The following is a 17485-nucleotide window of genomic DNA, read 5'->3' on the forward strand; positions in this document are numbered from 1 at the left end:
GTCCTGTTTAAGAGTGTCACAACATTGCTGTTTACGGCAGACAAACTGCTTTATGGTAGACAAAAACATGACTGCTGTTGTTGTGTGTTGTTATCGCGCTGGGAGGACGTTAATGAGACTGCCTAACAATAAACCCACATTATAGAATAGAATAGAATAGAATAGAAAGTACTTTATTGATCCCTGGGGGAAATTCAGCATTTTAAGTCTCGTCTTAAGACCCACTTTTATTCTTAGGCTTTTAATACTACGTGAGTTGTGTGGTCCTCTGTTCTCTGTTGTCCTCTGTGTTTTTTTTATACACTTTGATTTCTATTTTACTGTTTTAATTGATTTTACCCTTTAAAATAGTTTTAATCATATTTGTTTTTATATTGTTTTTATTGGTTTTGTATTTATTCATTTTTTGTTTTTATTCAGTCATTGGTGGAGCATAATATATATATATATATATATATATATATATATATATATATATATACTTTTTTTAATTTAATTTTATTTATTTATTTTTCTTTTTTTACAATTGTTTTTAACATGGCTGTGCAGCACTTTGGAAACGTTATTGTTGTTTAAATGTGCTATATAAATAAAGTGGATTGGATTGGATTAGAAACCAAGCACTCGCCCTCGATCATTCTACAGTTATTGGGCAGACACGCTGTTTATATTGTTGAAAAGCAGACGTGAAAACAGGCTCTCGACACGTCACTCGGGTCCACATGGAGCTGGAGGGGGCGTGGTCTCCAGCTCCGCCTTAATTTTGGGAGATTTTCGGGAGAAAATTTGTCCCGGGAGGTTTTCGGGAGAGGCGCTGAATTTCGTAAGTCTCCTGGAAAATCCATGAGGGTTGGCAACTATGCCAAGTGGAGGGGATCTTGCTCATTCATATATATCATGTATATTTATTTATTTATTTATGAAAGAGGTGTTTTTGTTAACAAGTTAAAGGTTTTTAATGATAATACAAGCATGTTTTACACATATAGATTCCTTTCTTTCAAGAAGACAAGAATATAAGTTGATTGTGAGGACTTGCATTGATTGGAATCAGACAGTAGTGATGATAACATCCACGTTTTCAAATGGAGGAGAAAAAAAAAGTCCTCCTTTCTGTCCAAAACCACATGAAAGTGGTTGCTTTTTGCCATCATTCATTTACTATGAATGGATTGACGTGGACCCCGACTTAAACAAGTTGAAAAACTTATTGGGGTGTTACCATTTAGTGGTCAATTGTACAGAATATGTACTGTACTGTGCAATCTACTAATAAAAGGTTCAATCAATCTTATTTATCCAGCTTCCATACTCCTTTTTATACACTTTACAAGAAATACATTGGCCGCAAGCTCCGTGGTTTGCTCTCTTGTGCACGCCAGCTTTCTGAGACTCTTATTTTGTTAGCGCAGGCAGGATGAAGCAGCGCTTTTTTTGTGAAGACAGGAACTGTACAGTCGGTCTTTAGAGTTTCATAAGAAAGGATATGGATATAAGAAAATAGCAAAGACATTACACATTCCAAGAGACACAGTTGGGAGCATAATTCGCAAGTTTAAAGCTAAAGACACAGTGGAAACACTACCTGGGCGTGGTAGAAAGAGGATGCTGTGTGCAACTGCTGTCTGGTATTTGAAGCGTACAGTGGTGAAAACCCCTCGGGTAACAGCTGAGGAACTACAACAGGACATTGCAGAGGGGGGACCGCAGGTTTGGACCCAGACAATAAGGCGAGATGAAGGCCTCCATGCCAGAACTCCCAGGCGCACTCCACTTCTGACTACCAGGCACAAGAAAATAGACTCCAGTATGCCAAAAATGATCTGGATAAACCCCAAAGGTTTTGGGAAACTGTTCTATGGAGTGATGAGACAAAACTGGAACTCTTTGGGTCTATGAATCAACGTTATGTCTGGAGGAGAAAAACATGAAGCTTACTAAGAGAAGAACACCTTGCCTACTGTTAAGCATGGTGGGGGGGTCAATCATGCTCTGGGGCTGTTTCTCTGCCTCAGGTACCGGGAATCTCCAGGGCGTTGAAGGCATTATAAATTCTATTTCCTAGCAGGATATATTATCTGCAAATGTCATGAAGTCAGTGACTAAGCTGAGGTTTGGGAGACGTTGGACCTTCCAACAGGACAAGGATCCCAAGCATACCTCCAAATCAACATCAGAGTGGTTGCAGAAGAAGGGCTGGAAGACTCTGGAGTGGCCTTCACAGTGGCCAGACCTAAATCCTCTAGAAAAGCTGTGGTGGGACTTGAAGAAGGCAGTTGCAGCACGCAAGCCCAAGAATATGAATGAACTGGAGGCCTTTGCCTAAGAGGAATGGGCTAAAATACCTGTAGATGCTTGCAAGAAGCTTGTGTCCGCTTATGTATCACCTTTGAAGGATGTCATTACTGCCAAAGGCTGTTCTACTAAGTACTAAAGATGCATGGAACTAGGGGGTTGAATCATGTTGTCAATGAGATATTAAGAAAAAAGTCATTTTTTGCTATTTTGTAAAATACAGTGTTACAATTTAAGTTGCATTTGTCTATTTGACGCATCTTTATTTGATATTACTATAAACAAAATACGGAATAAATGTCCAACTTGCTAAAACACCCAAATTGTGTGGGGGTTGAATAATTTTGATCACAACTGTGTACACTGGGCCGCTCCAGGGTAAATTGGGGCCCTAAACATGCATTTATTAGGAGCCCCCCGTCCCCATTATACATTTTTTCACACTTCCTTTATTCATGTGAAACGATTCGATACTTCTTTCAATGAAACATTTTTCTTGGTATAAAAATTGAATATTAAAACAAATCAAAAAAAAAGTTCAATTATAAAAAATGTTCGCCCACCACTACCCAATTTTTTGCTGAACCCAAACTGAGCCCCCCCCCTTCACATTCTCCCCCCCTTTCAATCAATCAATCAATGTTTATTTATATAGCCCCAAATCACAAATGTCTCAAAGGACTGCACAAATCATTACGACTACAACATCCTCGGAAGAACCCACAAAAGGGCAAGGAAAACTCACACCCAGTGGGCAGGGAGAATTCACATCCAGTGGGACGCCAGTGACAATGCTGACTATGAGAAACCTTGGAGAGGACCTCAGATGTGGGCAACCCCCCACCCTCTAGGGGACCGAAAGCAATGGATGTCGAGCGGGTCTAACATGATACTGTGAAAGTTCAATCCATAGTGGCTCCAACACAGCCGTGAGAGTTCAGTTCAAGCGGATCCAAGACAGCAGCGAGAGTCCCGTCCACAGGAAACCATCTCAAGCGGATCAGCAGCGTAGAGATGTCCCCAACCGATACAGGCGAGCGGTCCATCCTGGGTTCCGACGAGCGGTCCATCCTGGGTCTCGACTCTGGACAGCCAGTACTTCATCCATGGTCATCGGACCGGACCCCCTCCACAAGGGAGGGGGGGACATAGGAGAAAGAAAAGAAGCGGCAGATCAACTGGTCTAAAAAGGAGGTCTATTTAAAGGCTAGAGTATACATATGAGTTTTAAGGTGAGACTTACGGTCAGCGCCCACATTATTCCTGTTCTGTATACCCTGTGTAAGGGACAACTGTTAAATGCTGTTTAGTAAATCTATTTCTGTTTTGTTATGTTATATACGACTGTTATTTTGAAGGTTGTGCAAGCAAATATGCTCTTATTGTGTTAGGGAACTCACAAATGAAAACAGAGAACGAAGTTGTTGCTTTTCAATGTTGGTGAGGACAACAGTAAAGAGTATATGTGAAGCTGAAATAGAAAACTAACAAGTTAAAACGATTCTAGCGCCAGTTGAAATGGAAACAAGGTAAATTGTTGCAGTTATTTATTTTTTTGTAAATGCTCACAAGTTCAATGCTTAAGTACAATGTATTTTAATGTACAATTGATCTTGTTTGCTTGCTCATTAGCTCTTACGTTGGTCATTGGGCACACAGTAAACGGGAAATGGTAAATGGGTTATACTTGGATAGAGCTTTTCTACTCTCGAGGTACTCAAAGTGCTATGACACTATTTCCACATTCACACACACATTCACACACTGAGGGCGGGAGCTGCCATGCCAGGCCTAACCACGAACCATCAGGAGCAAGAGTGACTTCACTATAAAAGTGGGTGACATTGTTATCACCAGGAAAGACGAGGTCACCTACCTAGGTTCCATTCTAGGGGCCAATCTTTCCTGTGATAAAATGGCAATCAAGGTAATCAAAAAGGTCTACCAAAGAACTAGATTCTTTTACAGAATCTCCTCTCTGGTCAACAAAAGCACCTTGAAGATTGTAGCGGGAACTCTCATTCAACCCTTTTTCCATTACGCTTGCACCTCCAAAATCCTCAAATCTAGACTCCAAACATCCCGGAAAAAGCTATTCCGGTTACTTTTAGACCTCCACCCCAGATCACACCCCACTCCAAACCAATTCTCCGAAGTGGGCTGGCTCAGGGTGGAGGACAGAGTCAAACAACTTGCACTGAGCCTGGTCTATAAAATCCGCTACACCTCCCTGATACCGAAGTACATGTCAAACTACTTCCAGAATGACCGCCAAAACCACAACACCAGGGGGAGTTCCACAAACCACGTTAAACCTAGATTCCGATCCAACAAAGGTCTTAACTCATTCTCCTTCTATGCCACATCAATGTGGAATGCACTCCCAACAGGTGTAAAAGTAAGTGCATCTCTAGCCTCCTTCAAAAGCGCTCTAAAACAACACCTCCAGGCAACTTCAACCCTTTAATCCTCCTCCATTCACATCCCATCTTCCCGGATTATAAATAACCTAATGTAAATAATCAAATGTACTTCTAATGTATATACTTGTTCTTATACTATGTGAACTCACTATGTTCTCTGCTGGCGGTACATATCCTACTAAATAAGACCTACACTGTTTCAATGTCCATTTCTCTGATGATGCAATTGTTGACTGAAGTACTGATATCAACCAAAACTCCTTATCCCACCCCCCGGATTGTAAATAATGTAAATAATTCAATATGATGATTAACTTGTGTGATGACTGTATTATGCTGATAGTATATATTTGTACCATGAATTGATGAAGGTGGACCCCGACTTAAACAAATTGAAAAACTTATTCAGGTGTTACCATTTAGTGGTCAATTGTACGGAATATGTACTGTACTGTGCAATCTACTAATAAAAGTATCAATCAATCAATCAAGTGTCTTTCTCAAGGACACAACGGACGTGACTAAGTTGGTAGAAGCTGGGGTTCGAACCAGGAACGCAGGTTGCTGGCACGGCCACTCTACCAAAAGCACAACGGTGAAGGATGTAAAATAAAGGACTATTTGACCACAGTTCCAGACCTTAACTTCGACTGATCCGCTACACCCCGTATGTTGGATGTCTGATCTAACGGGTTTGTACTGCAAATGTAATTTATTTGTACTTTTTAAGTGCAATGACAATCAAAACATTACAAGATAAAAAATGTTCTCATGGTCAAAACAAAAATGTACTAAAACCACAATAGAACCTCGACCAGGATTCAACACCAAGATAAACACTTACGTACCGCGCCACAAGAGCCACTGGGAATGTAAAATAAAACTGAAGTGGCTAGGCGGGGTCGGCCCCTGGCATAAATGAAGTATGTGATTGTTTAGGGCCCCAAACACTAGGGGTCTTAAATGACTATGGACAAGTGTCCCTTCAGTAGCTGATCATCAACATGGTCGTGCTCTGCTTGTTCTACTTTGAGGCATGAGTTACCTCACGAATACACTAATGCTTTGTTTCTACTAAACTTTTAGTCAGTTGTGACTTGAGGCCACGTTAAATTTGCCTCATGGACATGTCCATCAAAAGCCCGTAGAGATAATTGTCTATTTAGCATCATTTCGAACGCCCTCATGGTGACAGACTCAGGGTAATATTTCAAAAACAATTGTACTAGTGATGCTTTATCTGTCGCCAAACCTTTTCTCTACCAAACACTTGCATTAATTGAAAAAGCGGCGAAACAATTTGCGGAAGGAGATATCCAACATTTTTATTTCCCCCTTGGACTATTTACCCTTGCATATAAACTTGACTATAAATACTTGACGACAAACCTATTGGATTGAACTGAATTGCAGTCGTGATATCATGAAGACTGTATCTGTGTGTCACATGAGGTGATGGTTCTCTGCTCACCTGCTGGCTCTCAAAGGTCCAGGTGCTGTCAGGTAAAGAGGCGTCCAGGACGCTGATGACCTCCTTAAAGTCAGTGGTGCTGCTGGGCTTCACCAAAGTGAAGTCACTGTACTCTGACATTGGAGACATGCAGGACCTGAAGGAGTGACTCTGAGACATGACGTCTCCTCCCAGAACCTCCACGTACTTGATAGGTCCATCACTGTTGAGCTGAATGTGCAGGTTTCTGTTGGGCTTCTTGTCCTCATCACAGTGTGTCCGTCTCATGCAGCAACTAGCGTCGCTTCCGCTGCTCCTCAAGCATTTCACCGCTAAGACCAGCAAAGTCACCAGAGACAGCACGGACACCGAGGCCAGAGACACGATCAAATAGAGCGTGATTGTGCCGCTTGTCTTACTGGGCTCGGACACCTTGTGTCTCAGCTCCAACACGGGCTGGCTCACACCGTCCTCCAGCAGGATGGACAGCGTGACGGTGGCCGACTGGACCGGTTCCCCGTCGTCCTGGACCTCTACAAGCAGCCTCTGAGAGGAGTCGTCGTGCTCGGACACAGCGCGTTTAGTCCTCACCTCCCCTGTGTACACACTGACCGTGAACAAAGAGGCGTCTGTGGCCTCAGACACTTTGTACGAGATCCAGGCGTTGTGGCCCGAGTCCGCGTCCACGGCCGTCACCTTGGTGACCAGCTGGCCCGCCTTGGCCGTGCGGGGCACCCGCAGGTGGGAGGCGGCGTGGGGGGAAGGGTAGATAACGGCGGGGGCGTTGTCGTTCTGGTCCAGGATGAAAACATGGACGGTGGCGTTGCTGCTGAGGGACGGAGAGCCCTGGTCCTTGGCCTGAACCTGGATGTGGAAGACTTTGACTTTCTCGTAGTCAAAGGAGTGCATGCTGTAGATGCTGCCGTTCTCTGAGTTCATGTAAACGTAAGACGACACGGACACCTCGTGCACTTTAGAGTCCACCATGGAGTAAGACACTTTGGCGTTTTGGCCAGCATCCAGGTCACATGCAGACACCGAGTACAGTATAGAACCTGCTACTCCGTTCTCTTTGAGATAAACATTATAAGAGCTCTGAGAGAATACAGGAGGGTTGTCATTGACATCAGTGATGCTGACAGATATCGTTTTCTTACTGGAGAGAGGAGGAGATCCTGAATCAGTGGCTGTTATCTCAATCTTGTACTCAGACACGCTCTCTCTGTCTAAAGCACCACTGGTGACCAGCGCATAATTGTTAGAAAAAGAGCTTTTCAGGTCAAACGGAAACCCCTTTTTCATGCGTAACGTCACATTACCGTTATTACCAGAGTCAAGATCACGAGCACTAATCAGGGCCACCACGGTCCCACTCGGGGCGTCCTCACGTACAGGTTTAGGCTGAGAAGTGAGGACAATTTCTGGAGGATTATCGTTAAAGTCCATCACCTCAACTTGGACACGACAGTGTCCCTCCATCTCAGGGCTGCCTTTATCTTTAGCAGTGATATCAATGTCATAGGACTTGACTGTCTCATAGTCTAACTCGCCTTTTAAACAGATCTCACCACTAATGGCATCCATATTAAATACTGACAAGACAGAGTCTGATGTCCTGGAGCCGAATGAATATTCTATTTCACCATTCAAACCTTCATCTGCATCTGTTGCTTTAGGTCTCATAATAACAGTCCCTTTTGGGCTTTTTTCACCCACTGTTACTTTGTAAAGGTTTTTCTCAAAAACAGGAAAATTATCATTAATGTCAAGAACATTTATGGTAATTTGTGATGTCCCAGTTCTCGCTGGACTGCCCCCGTCTAACGCAGTTAATAATATTTTGTGAACTGCCTTCTTCTCTCTGTCAAGAGGCTTGTCTAAAACAAGCTCAGGGACAGTTTTTCCGCCCTCTATTTCTTTTATTCGAAGTGAACAGCAGTCATTTTTACTGAGAGTATAAGATTTGATAGAATTGCTCCCAACATCAGGGTCAGCTGCACTCTCTAAAGGAAATCGTGTGCCTACAGCTGCTAATTCCGCTAAATTTAAAGATAAGTCATTAGAAATAAAACTTGGAGAATTATCATTAATATCTCGTATTTCAACTTCAATTCGATGCAACTGCAAGGGGTCCTCGATGACGACCTGCAGAGGGAGCACACAGCTGGCGCTTTGTCCGCATAAAGCCTCTCTGTCTATTCTGTCATTGACCAGCAGCTCGCCCTTCCCCGCATCCACGCTGAAATACTGCTTACCAGCCTCAGAGGCGACACGCAGCTTGCGCTCAAATATCTCAGACAGTCCCAAAGACAGATCTTTGGCCAGATTTCCCACCACAGAACCTTGTTTGAGCTCCTCTGGGATGATGTAACGAGTCTGTGCATCCACTGTAGTCCACAAGAGAAAGACCTGATGCCACAAAAGAGCCTGCCATCTCCAGTCTCTGTATCCTATTGTCTTTGTCATCCTCGATCCTCTAAAATGCATCAATTCCAATCCAAAAGAACACAGACCAAGAAGACAAAATCCATATTTCCAACAAGCGACATGGTGAGTGAAAACAAGATCCGTTCATAATCAAAAATATAAGTCCAAATAAATGAAATCCTGGCAGTACATGACTGATGTACCTTCTCTCCTCTCTACACTGAGCATTGTGGTTGTGTTGCTAAGTATGGGGGGAGGGAGAAGATCTCTTTGTACGCCTCTGACTGCTATTGGTGCTCAGCAGCTTTCACCCTCAGCCAATCAGAGGCACTCTGTGCAGCACTGTTACACACACACACACACACACACACACACACACACACACACACACACACACACACACACACACACACACACACACACACACACACACACACACACACACACAACTGATCTGCACTCATTGTAGAGCAAGTACAGATTCAAATAGGAAACATTTACACATTATGTTTTGATATTATGATGATTAAAATAAATAAAAACATGCTGTTTTACCCACATTAGATGTTTTTGATATTCCAATTATTCATATCACTATAAAGGAAAACAATGTTTAGAAACAGTAATGTGTAATATTGTGATAGTTGTTCACATATATATGTAGAACTGTACGGCATTAGTGGTTTCCAATCGTTTGGATACCTGTTATAGAAATATAAGAGGGAAGCATATACGAAACACACAGTGCAGTTGTATCCACTGCCAACTAAAACAATTATATGTTGTACTATTTATCAAAATTAAGTACTACTAACGTAGTAAATGGAGACTTCTTTTGCAGAACCCTTTTTGTCAAGTGTACACAACATTTTGGCCAGTTAGTACTGTGTAGCATAACATAAAATTGCCAAAAGCTCCTAAATATTTAATCATACATGTTTTTAATTTAATATAAGTATTTTTCTAAACATAAGTCAGTTCTGATAGTCAATTTATTATATACAAATGTCCATTGCAACCCACTTAAAATTATACAATATAATGGTTAGTATGGACAATAGGTCAAAGTCACTGTCCACCAACATGGTGCTGAAAGTGCTACCTGAGGATGGACCTGAAGTCAACCACGACATTACACAACAGAAAGTCTGTTGTCAGTATTTCCACAAGGCGTTGCATTTATGAATGAACAATCACTACAAAGAAAAAAATGTTCGGTATCAGTTATGTGTATAATAATATAATAATGAACTCCATCTGCAGTCCCTAATACTTTTGTCACCTGTTATAGCTACAGCACATGTGAGAAACATTTTACAGTGCAGTTTTAATCCACATGCCAACAACAACCAATATTCTTTTCAATAATTATTATAAGTACACATGATTAACAATGAAAAATTACGCTTTATATACACAACTCTTTCTATGTGTACTTAACATATTTGCCGGTAAGTTTATAGTACAACATATAGAATTGATAATAGCTACTTTGTAATCTTATAGAATAGTCTACATATTTTATTATTTATTATAAATATTTTTTTTGCAAATTCAAGTCAATTATGTTTGTAAATATAATAGATAATACTCTACATTGACATCTATTAACATTGTATAATAGTGACTACTGGAAAATTGGTCAAAGTCACTGTCCACCAACTTGGTGCTGAAAGTGCTACCTGAAAATGGACCTGAAATCAACCACAACATGAAGTGTGTTGATTGTATTTACACAGTGTGTTACATTTATGAATGAACATGGACTGTACTATAATAAAAATGCATATTAATAGGTAACTAAATGATATTTTGAAAGCTCCAACTAAAGGGAAGCTAAGAATTTGTCTCTTAATGCTTGGAGAAAGAGTTTGGTTATCTTTTTTCTGGGTTTAGAAACCGTAGTCAAATTTGATCCAAACACTTATTGTATTTTCTGCTCACCTGCTGGCTCTCAAAGGTCCAGGTGCTGTCAGGTAAAGAGGCGTCCAGGACGCTGATGACCTCCTTAAAGTCAGTGGTGCTGCTGGGCTTCACCAAAGTGAAGTCACTGTACTCTGACATTGGAGACATGCAGGACCTGAAGGAGTGACTCTGAGACATGACGTCTCCTCCCAGAACCTCCACGTACTTGATAGGTCCATCACTGTTGAGCTGAATGTGCAGGTTTCTGTTGGGCTTCTTGTCCTCATCACAGTGTGTCCGTCTCATGCAGCAACTAGCGTCGCTTCCGCTGCTCCTCAAGCATTTCACCGCTAAGACCAGCAAAGTCACCAGAGACAGCACGGACACCGAGGCCAGAGACACGATCAAATAGAGCGTGATTGTGCCGCTTGTCTTACTGGGCTCGGACACCTTGTGTCTCAGCTCCAACACGGGCTGGCTCACACCGTCCTCCAGCAGGATGGACAGCGTGACGGTGGCCGACTGGACCGGTTCCCCGTCGTCCTGGACCTCTACAAGCAGCCTCTGAGAGGAGTCGTCGTGCTCGGACACAGCGCGTTTAGTCCTCACCTCCCCTGTGTACACACTGACCGTGAACAAAGAGGCGTCTGTGGCCTCAGACACTTTGTACGAGATCCAGGCGTTGTGGCCCGAGTCCGCGTCCACGGCCGTCACCTTGGTGACCAGCTGGCCCGCCTTGGCCGTGCGGGGCACCCGCAGGTGGGAGGCGGCGTGGGGGGAAGGGTAGATAACGGCGGGGGCGTTGTCGTTCTGGTCCAGGATGAAAACATGGACGGTGGCGTTGCTGCTGAGAGACGGAGAGCCCTGGTCCTTGGCCTGAACCTGGATGTGGAAGACTTTGACTTTCTCGTAGTCAAAGGAGTGCATGCTGTAGATGCTGCCGTTCTCTGAGTTCATGTAAACGTAAGACGACACGGACACCTCGTGCACTTTAGAGTCCACCATGGAGTAAGACACTTTGGCGTTTTGGCCAGCATCCAGGTCACATGCAGACACCGAGTACAGTATAGAACCTGCTACTCCGTTCTCTTTGAGATAAACATTATAAGAGCTCTGAGAGAATACAGGAGGGTTGTCATTGACATCAGTGATGCTGACAGATATCGTTTTCTTACTGGAGAGAGGAGGAGATCCTGAATCAGTGGCTGTTATCTCAATCTTGTACTCAGACACGCTCTCTCTGTCTAAAGCACCACTGGTTACTAGCTCAAAATTTTTGGAAAAAGATGGTTTCAGGGCAAACGGTGAGCTTTTGGGAAGCTGCAGTGTCACCTTTCCGTTATCACCAGAGTCAATGTCTTTAACACTAATCAAAGCTACCACTGTGCCAGATGGAGCATCTTCTCTTACAGGACTGGGTTTAGAAGTCAGAATAATTTCAGGAGCATTATCATTGATGTCTTCAATATTAAGCTGCAGGCGACAGTGACCCTCCATTTCAGGTACACCTTTGTCTTTGGCAGTAATGTCAATCAGATACGATGGGAATGTTTCATAATCTAATTCACCTTTTAAAACTATTTGTCCTGTTACTTCATTGATTTCAAACATTGACAAAACACCCTCTGGGGTGCGAGAACCAAAAGTGTATTTAATCTCAGAATTAATGCCTTTATCTGCATCTGTAGCTGTTACTCTGTTCACAAAGGTTCCTTTCGTGCTGTTTTCTTTCAAAGACACCTTGTACTCATTTTCATCAAATATAGGAAAATTGTCGTTCGTATCGAGTATATCGATGATAATTTTACATGTTCCAGATTTAACAGGGTTTCCTCCATCCACTGCTGTTATTAGCAGCTGATGAATTGACATATTTTCTCTGTCCAATGGCTTTTCCAGCACCAATTCTGGAGACATTAGACCACTCTTTTCATTTTTAAATTTTAAAGAAAAGTAATCATTTTTACCTAAAAGATATGTTTTCAAAGAATTGCCTCCAACATCAGGATCCTCTGCACTCTCCAAAGGAAAACGTTTACCAAGCGCAACAGATTCTGGTATTTTAAGATTAATTTCCTTCATTGGAAAATGAGGTGAATTGTCGTTAATGTCTTTAATTTCGACTTCAATTCGATATGATCTTAAAGGATTTTCCACCACGACCTGCAGAGGGAGCACACAGCTGGCACTTTGTCCGCATAAAGCCTCTCTGTCTATTCTGTCATTGACCAGCAGCTCACCCTTCCCCGCATCCACGCTGAAATACTGCTTACCAGCCTCAGAGGCGACACGCAGCTTGCGCTCAAATATCTCAGACAGTCCCAAAGACAGATCTTTGGCCAGATTTCCCACCACAGAACCTTGTTTGAGCTCCTCTGGGATGCTGTAACGAGTCTGTGCATCCACTGTAGTCCACAAGAGAAAGACCTGATGCCACAAAAGAGCCTGCCATCTCCAGTCTCTGTATCCTATTGTCTTTGTCATCCTCGATCCTCTAAAATGCATCAATTCCAATCCAAAAGAAGACAGACCATGAAGACAAAATCCATATTCCCAACATGCGACATGGTGAGTGAAAACAAGATCCGTTCATAATCAAAAATATAAGTCCAAATAAATGAAATCCTGGCAGTACATGACTGATGTACCTTCTCTCCTCTCTACACTGAGCATTGTGGTTGTGTTGCTAAGTATGGGGGGAGGGAGAAGATCTCTTTGTACGCCTCTGACTGCTATTGGTGCTCAGCAGCTTTCACCCTCAGCCAATCAGAGGCACTCTGTGCAGCACTGTTACACACACACACACACACACACACACACACACACACACACACACTGCAGATTTGCACTCTCTTTGAAGCAACATATTCAAATAGGACACATTAATAGATTGTTTTGGTGATACGGTAAATACAATGAATAAAAGCATAGTTATTCATACTTATAACATTATAAGCATTTGCTATTTCCATTAGTCAGATCACTACAAGGAAAAAATATATATTTTTGTCTATTTTTGTGTTTTTTGTTCAAATTCATACAAAACTGCACTGCATTAGCAAATCCTAATATTTTTCTTTTGGGATATTGCTACATTAGAAAAAAGCATGAGAAATATTTCGCAGTGCAGCTGTAATCCATTAAAGACTACAAACAATATATTTGGTAATATTTAAAATAATGAAGCACAATGTAAAAAAAAAATTAAATACATGCTTGTTATACACAACCTTAATTGTGAGGTGTTGTTAACATTTTGGCAAGTGACTTTAGCACATATTTAACATTTTGGCAAGTGACTTTAGCACATATTACCAATAGCTACTAAATATAATAAATTACATGTTTTTTTCTTTAATGCAAGTGTGTTTTCTAAATATTATTCTATTGTTTTTCATTACATGTCTTGTATTGAACAATGTCCATTGACACCCATTAACATTGTTTTTGTTTACTAATGAACCATTGGTCAGAGTCGCTGTCCACTAAGGTGGTGCTGAAACTGCTACCTGAGAATGGACCTGAAATCAAGCCCAACACAAAGTGTGTCAACTGTGTTTTAACAATGGGTTATATTTATGAAATAACATGGACTGTAATCGGTTAAAATGCTTATTATAATGAAATTAAATTATATATTTTTTGGGATTTACCAAAATAATTTGGGATTTTATCAATGCTTGGAGCCAAATATTGGTTATCTTTTTCTGGGTTTAGAAACTGTAGTCAAATTTGATCCAAACACTTGTTGTATTTTCTGCTCACCTGCTGGCTCTCAAAGGTCCAGGTGCTGTCAGGTAAAGAGGCGTCCAGGACGCTGATGACCTCCTTAAAGTCAGTGGTGCTGCTGGGCTTCACCAAAGTGAAGTCACTGTACTCTGACATTGGAGACATGCAGGACCTGAAGGAGTGACTCTGAGACATGACGTCTCCTCCCAAAACCTCCACGTACTTGATAGGTCCATCACTGTTGAGCTGAATGTGCAGGTTTCTGTTGGGCTTCTTGTCCTCATCACAGTGTGTCCGTCTCATGCAGCAACTAGCGTCGCTTCCGCTGCTCCTCAAGCATTTCACCGCTAAGACCAGCAAAGTCACCAGAGACAGCACGGACACCGAGGCCAGAGACACGATCAAATAGAGCGTGATTGTGCCGCTTGTCTTACTGGGCTCGGACACCTTGTGTCTCAGCTCCAACACGGGCTGGCTCACACCGTCCTCCAGGAGGATGGACAGCGTGACGGTGGCCGACTGGACCGGTTCCCCGTCGTCCTGGACCTCTACAAGCAGCCTCTGAGAGGAGTCGTCGTGCTCGGACACAGCGCGTTTAGTCCTCACCTCCCCTGTGTACACACTGACCGTGAACAAAGAGGCGTCTGTGGCCTCAGACACTTTGTACGAGATCCAGGCGTTGTGGCCCGAGTCCGCGTCCACGGCCGTCACCTTGGTGACCAGCTGGCCCGCCTTGGCCGTGCGGGGCATCCGCAGGTGGGAGGCGGCGTGGGGGGAAGGGTAAATAACGGCGGGGGCGTTGTCGTTCTGGTCCAGGATGAAAACATGGACGGTGGCGTTGCTGCTGAGAGACGGAGAGCCCTGGTCCTTGGCCTGAACCTGGATGTGGAAGACTTTGACTTTCTCGTAGTCAAAGGAGTGCATGCTGTAGATGCTGCCGTTCTCTGAGTTCATGTAAACGTAAGACGACACGGACACCTCGTGCACTTTAGAGTCCACCATGGAGTAAGACACTTTGGCGTTTTGGCCAGCATCCAGGTCACATGCAGACACCGAGTACAGTATAGAACCTGCTACTCCGTTCTCTTTGAGATAAACATTATAAGAGCTCTGAGAGAATACAGGAGGGTTGTCATTGACATCAGTGATGCTGACAGATATCGTTTTCTTACTGGAGAGAGGAGGAGATCCTGAATCAGTGGCTGTTATCTCAATCTTGTACTCAGACACGCTCTCTCTGTCTAAAGCACCACTGGTTACTAGCTCAAAATTTTTGGAAAAAGATGGTTTCAGGGCAAACGGTGAGCTTTTGGGAAGCTGCAGTGTCACCTTTCCGTTATCACCAGAGTCAATGTCTTTAACACTAATCAAAGCCACCACTGTGCCAGATGGAGCATCTTCTCTTACAGGACTGGGTTTAGAAGTCAGAATAATTTCAGGAGCATTATCATTGATGTCTTCAATATTAAGCTGCAGGCGACAGTGACCCTCCATTTCAGGTACACCTTTGTCTTTGGCAGTAATGTCAATCAGATACGATGGGAATGTTTCATAATCTAATTTACCTTTTAAAACTATTTGGCCTGTTTGTTCGTCAATTTCAAATGTTGATAAAACAGCCTCCGCAGTGCGAGACCCGAAGGAATATTTAATTTCACTGTTGACGCCATGATCGTTATCTGTAGCTTTAACTTTCGATACAAATGTTCCTTTCGTGCTATTTTCCTTCAAAGATACTTTGTACTCTTTTTCATCAAAAATAGGAACATTGTCGTTAATATCAAGTACATTAATTATAATTTTACATGTTCCAGATTTAACAGGGTTTCCTCCATCCAGTGCTGTTAATAGCAGCTGATGAACTGACATATTTTCTCTGTCCAAAGATTTTTCTAACACCAACTCTGGTGCCGTAAGACCATTTTTTTCGGTTTTAAATTTCAAAGAAAAATAATCATTTTTTAATATTGTGTAACTCCTTAAGGAATTTCCCCCAACATCAGGATCCTCTGCACTCTCCAAAGGGAAACGTGTACCGACCGCAACCAATTCTGGTATTCTAAGATTAATTTCGGTTGTCAAAAAACGAGGTGAATTGTCGTTAATGTCTTTGATTTCTACCTCAATTCGATGTGATCTCAATGGATTTTCCACCACGACCTGCAGAGGGAGCACACAGCTGGCACTTTGTCCGCATAAAGCCTCTCTGTCTATTCTGTCATTGACCAGCAGCTCGCCCTTCCCCGCATCCACGCTGAAATACTGCTTACCAGCCTCAGAGGCGACACGCAGCTTGCGCTCAAATATCTCAGACAGTCCCAAAGACAGATCTTTGGCCAGATTTCCCACCACAGAACCTTGTTTGAGCTCCTCTGGGATGCTGTAACGAGTCTGTGCATCCACTGTAGTCCACAAGAGAAAGACCTGATGCCACAAAAGAGCCTGCCATCTCCAGTCTCTGTATCCTATTGTCTTTGTCATCCTCGATCCTCTAAAATGCATCAATTCCAATCCAAAAGAAGACAGGCCATGAAGACAAAATCCATATTCCCAACAAGCGACATGGTGAGTGAAAACAAGATCCGTTCATAATCAAAAATATAAGTGCAAATAAATGAAATCCTGGCAGTACATGACTGATGTACCTTCTCTCCTCTCTACACTGAGCATTGTGGTTGTGTTGCTAAGTATGGGGGGAGGGAGAAGATCTCTTTGTACGCCTCTGACTGCTATTGGTGCTCAGCAGCTTTCACCCTCAGCCAATCAGAGGCACTCTGTGCAGCACTGTTACACACACACACACACACACACACACACACACACACACACACACACACACACACACACTGCTTATCTGCAGTGACTGCAGAGCAAGTATACAGATTCAAATAGAAAAAATTAACATATTTAATTTAGGTTACTATGATGATTACAATTAATAAAATTATTGTGACTTATACCCACAATATTCGGTACACTTTCTATTCCAATAATTCACATCAGTGCAAAGACAATGTTGTCCAGGTTCAGTTATGTGTATCATTGTGGTTGTTGTTTACAATCATGTAGACCTGCACATCTTAATATTTGAATACCCTTTTGAAGCTACAATACACGAGAGGAAAGTGTTTGAGAAACATTTTAAAGTTGAGTTGTAATTCACTGCCAATTACAACCAATCTTTTAAATAATAATTTTTACATACATATGATCAAAAATGTAAATAACGTCTTGTTTTACTCAACCCTTCTTTGGT

At 42.5% G+C, this 17485-nt stretch overlaps 3 protein-coding genes across 20 annotated transcripts in view; all 3 read right to left on the reverse strand.

The window, feature by feature from the left end:
• Window positions 1–17485, reverse strand: part of LOC133552572 (protocadherin gamma-A11-like) — a 255083-nt gene that overhangs the window by 39737 nt on the left and 197861 nt on the right. The gene's annotated exons all lie outside the window — the stretch shown is intronic.
• On the reverse strand, window positions 10314–13563 carry LOC133552557 (protocadherin gamma-C5-like). The gene has a single exon (XM_061899803.1). The coding sequence runs from the start codon at window positions 13003–13005 to the stop codon at window positions 10501–10503; it is 2505 nt and encodes an 834-aa protein (XP_061755787.1). The 5' UTR covers window positions 13006–13563; the 3' UTR covers window positions 10314–10500.
• LOC133552558 (protocadherin gamma-C5-like) lies at window positions 14157–17138 on the reverse strand. Its single transcript, XM_061899804.1, has one exon. It carries the CDS (start codon window positions 16729–16731, stop codon window positions 14227–14229), a length of 2505 nt encoding a protein of 834 aa, XP_061755788.1. The 5' UTR covers window positions 16732–17138; the 3' UTR covers window positions 14157–14226.

Source organism: Nerophis ophidion, linkage group LG05 (assembly GCF_033978795.1).
Source record: "Nerophis ophidion isolate RoL-2023_Sa linkage group LG05, RoL_Noph_v1.0, whole genome shotgun sequence".
NCBI classification, from domain to species: Eukaryota; Metazoa; Chordata; class Actinopteri; order Syngnathiformes; family Syngnathidae; genus Nerophis; species Nerophis ophidion.

What these genes read in the sequence shown, in the direction of transcription:
- LOC133552557 (XM_061899803.1), bottom strand. Translation starts at nt 13,005, where the DNA reads ATGCATTTTAGAGGATCGAGGATGACAAAGACAATAGGATACAGAGAC.
- LOC133552558 (XM_061899804.1), bottom strand. Translation starts at nt 16,731, where the DNA reads ATGCATTTTAGAGGATCGAGGATGACAAAGACAATAGGATACAGAGAC.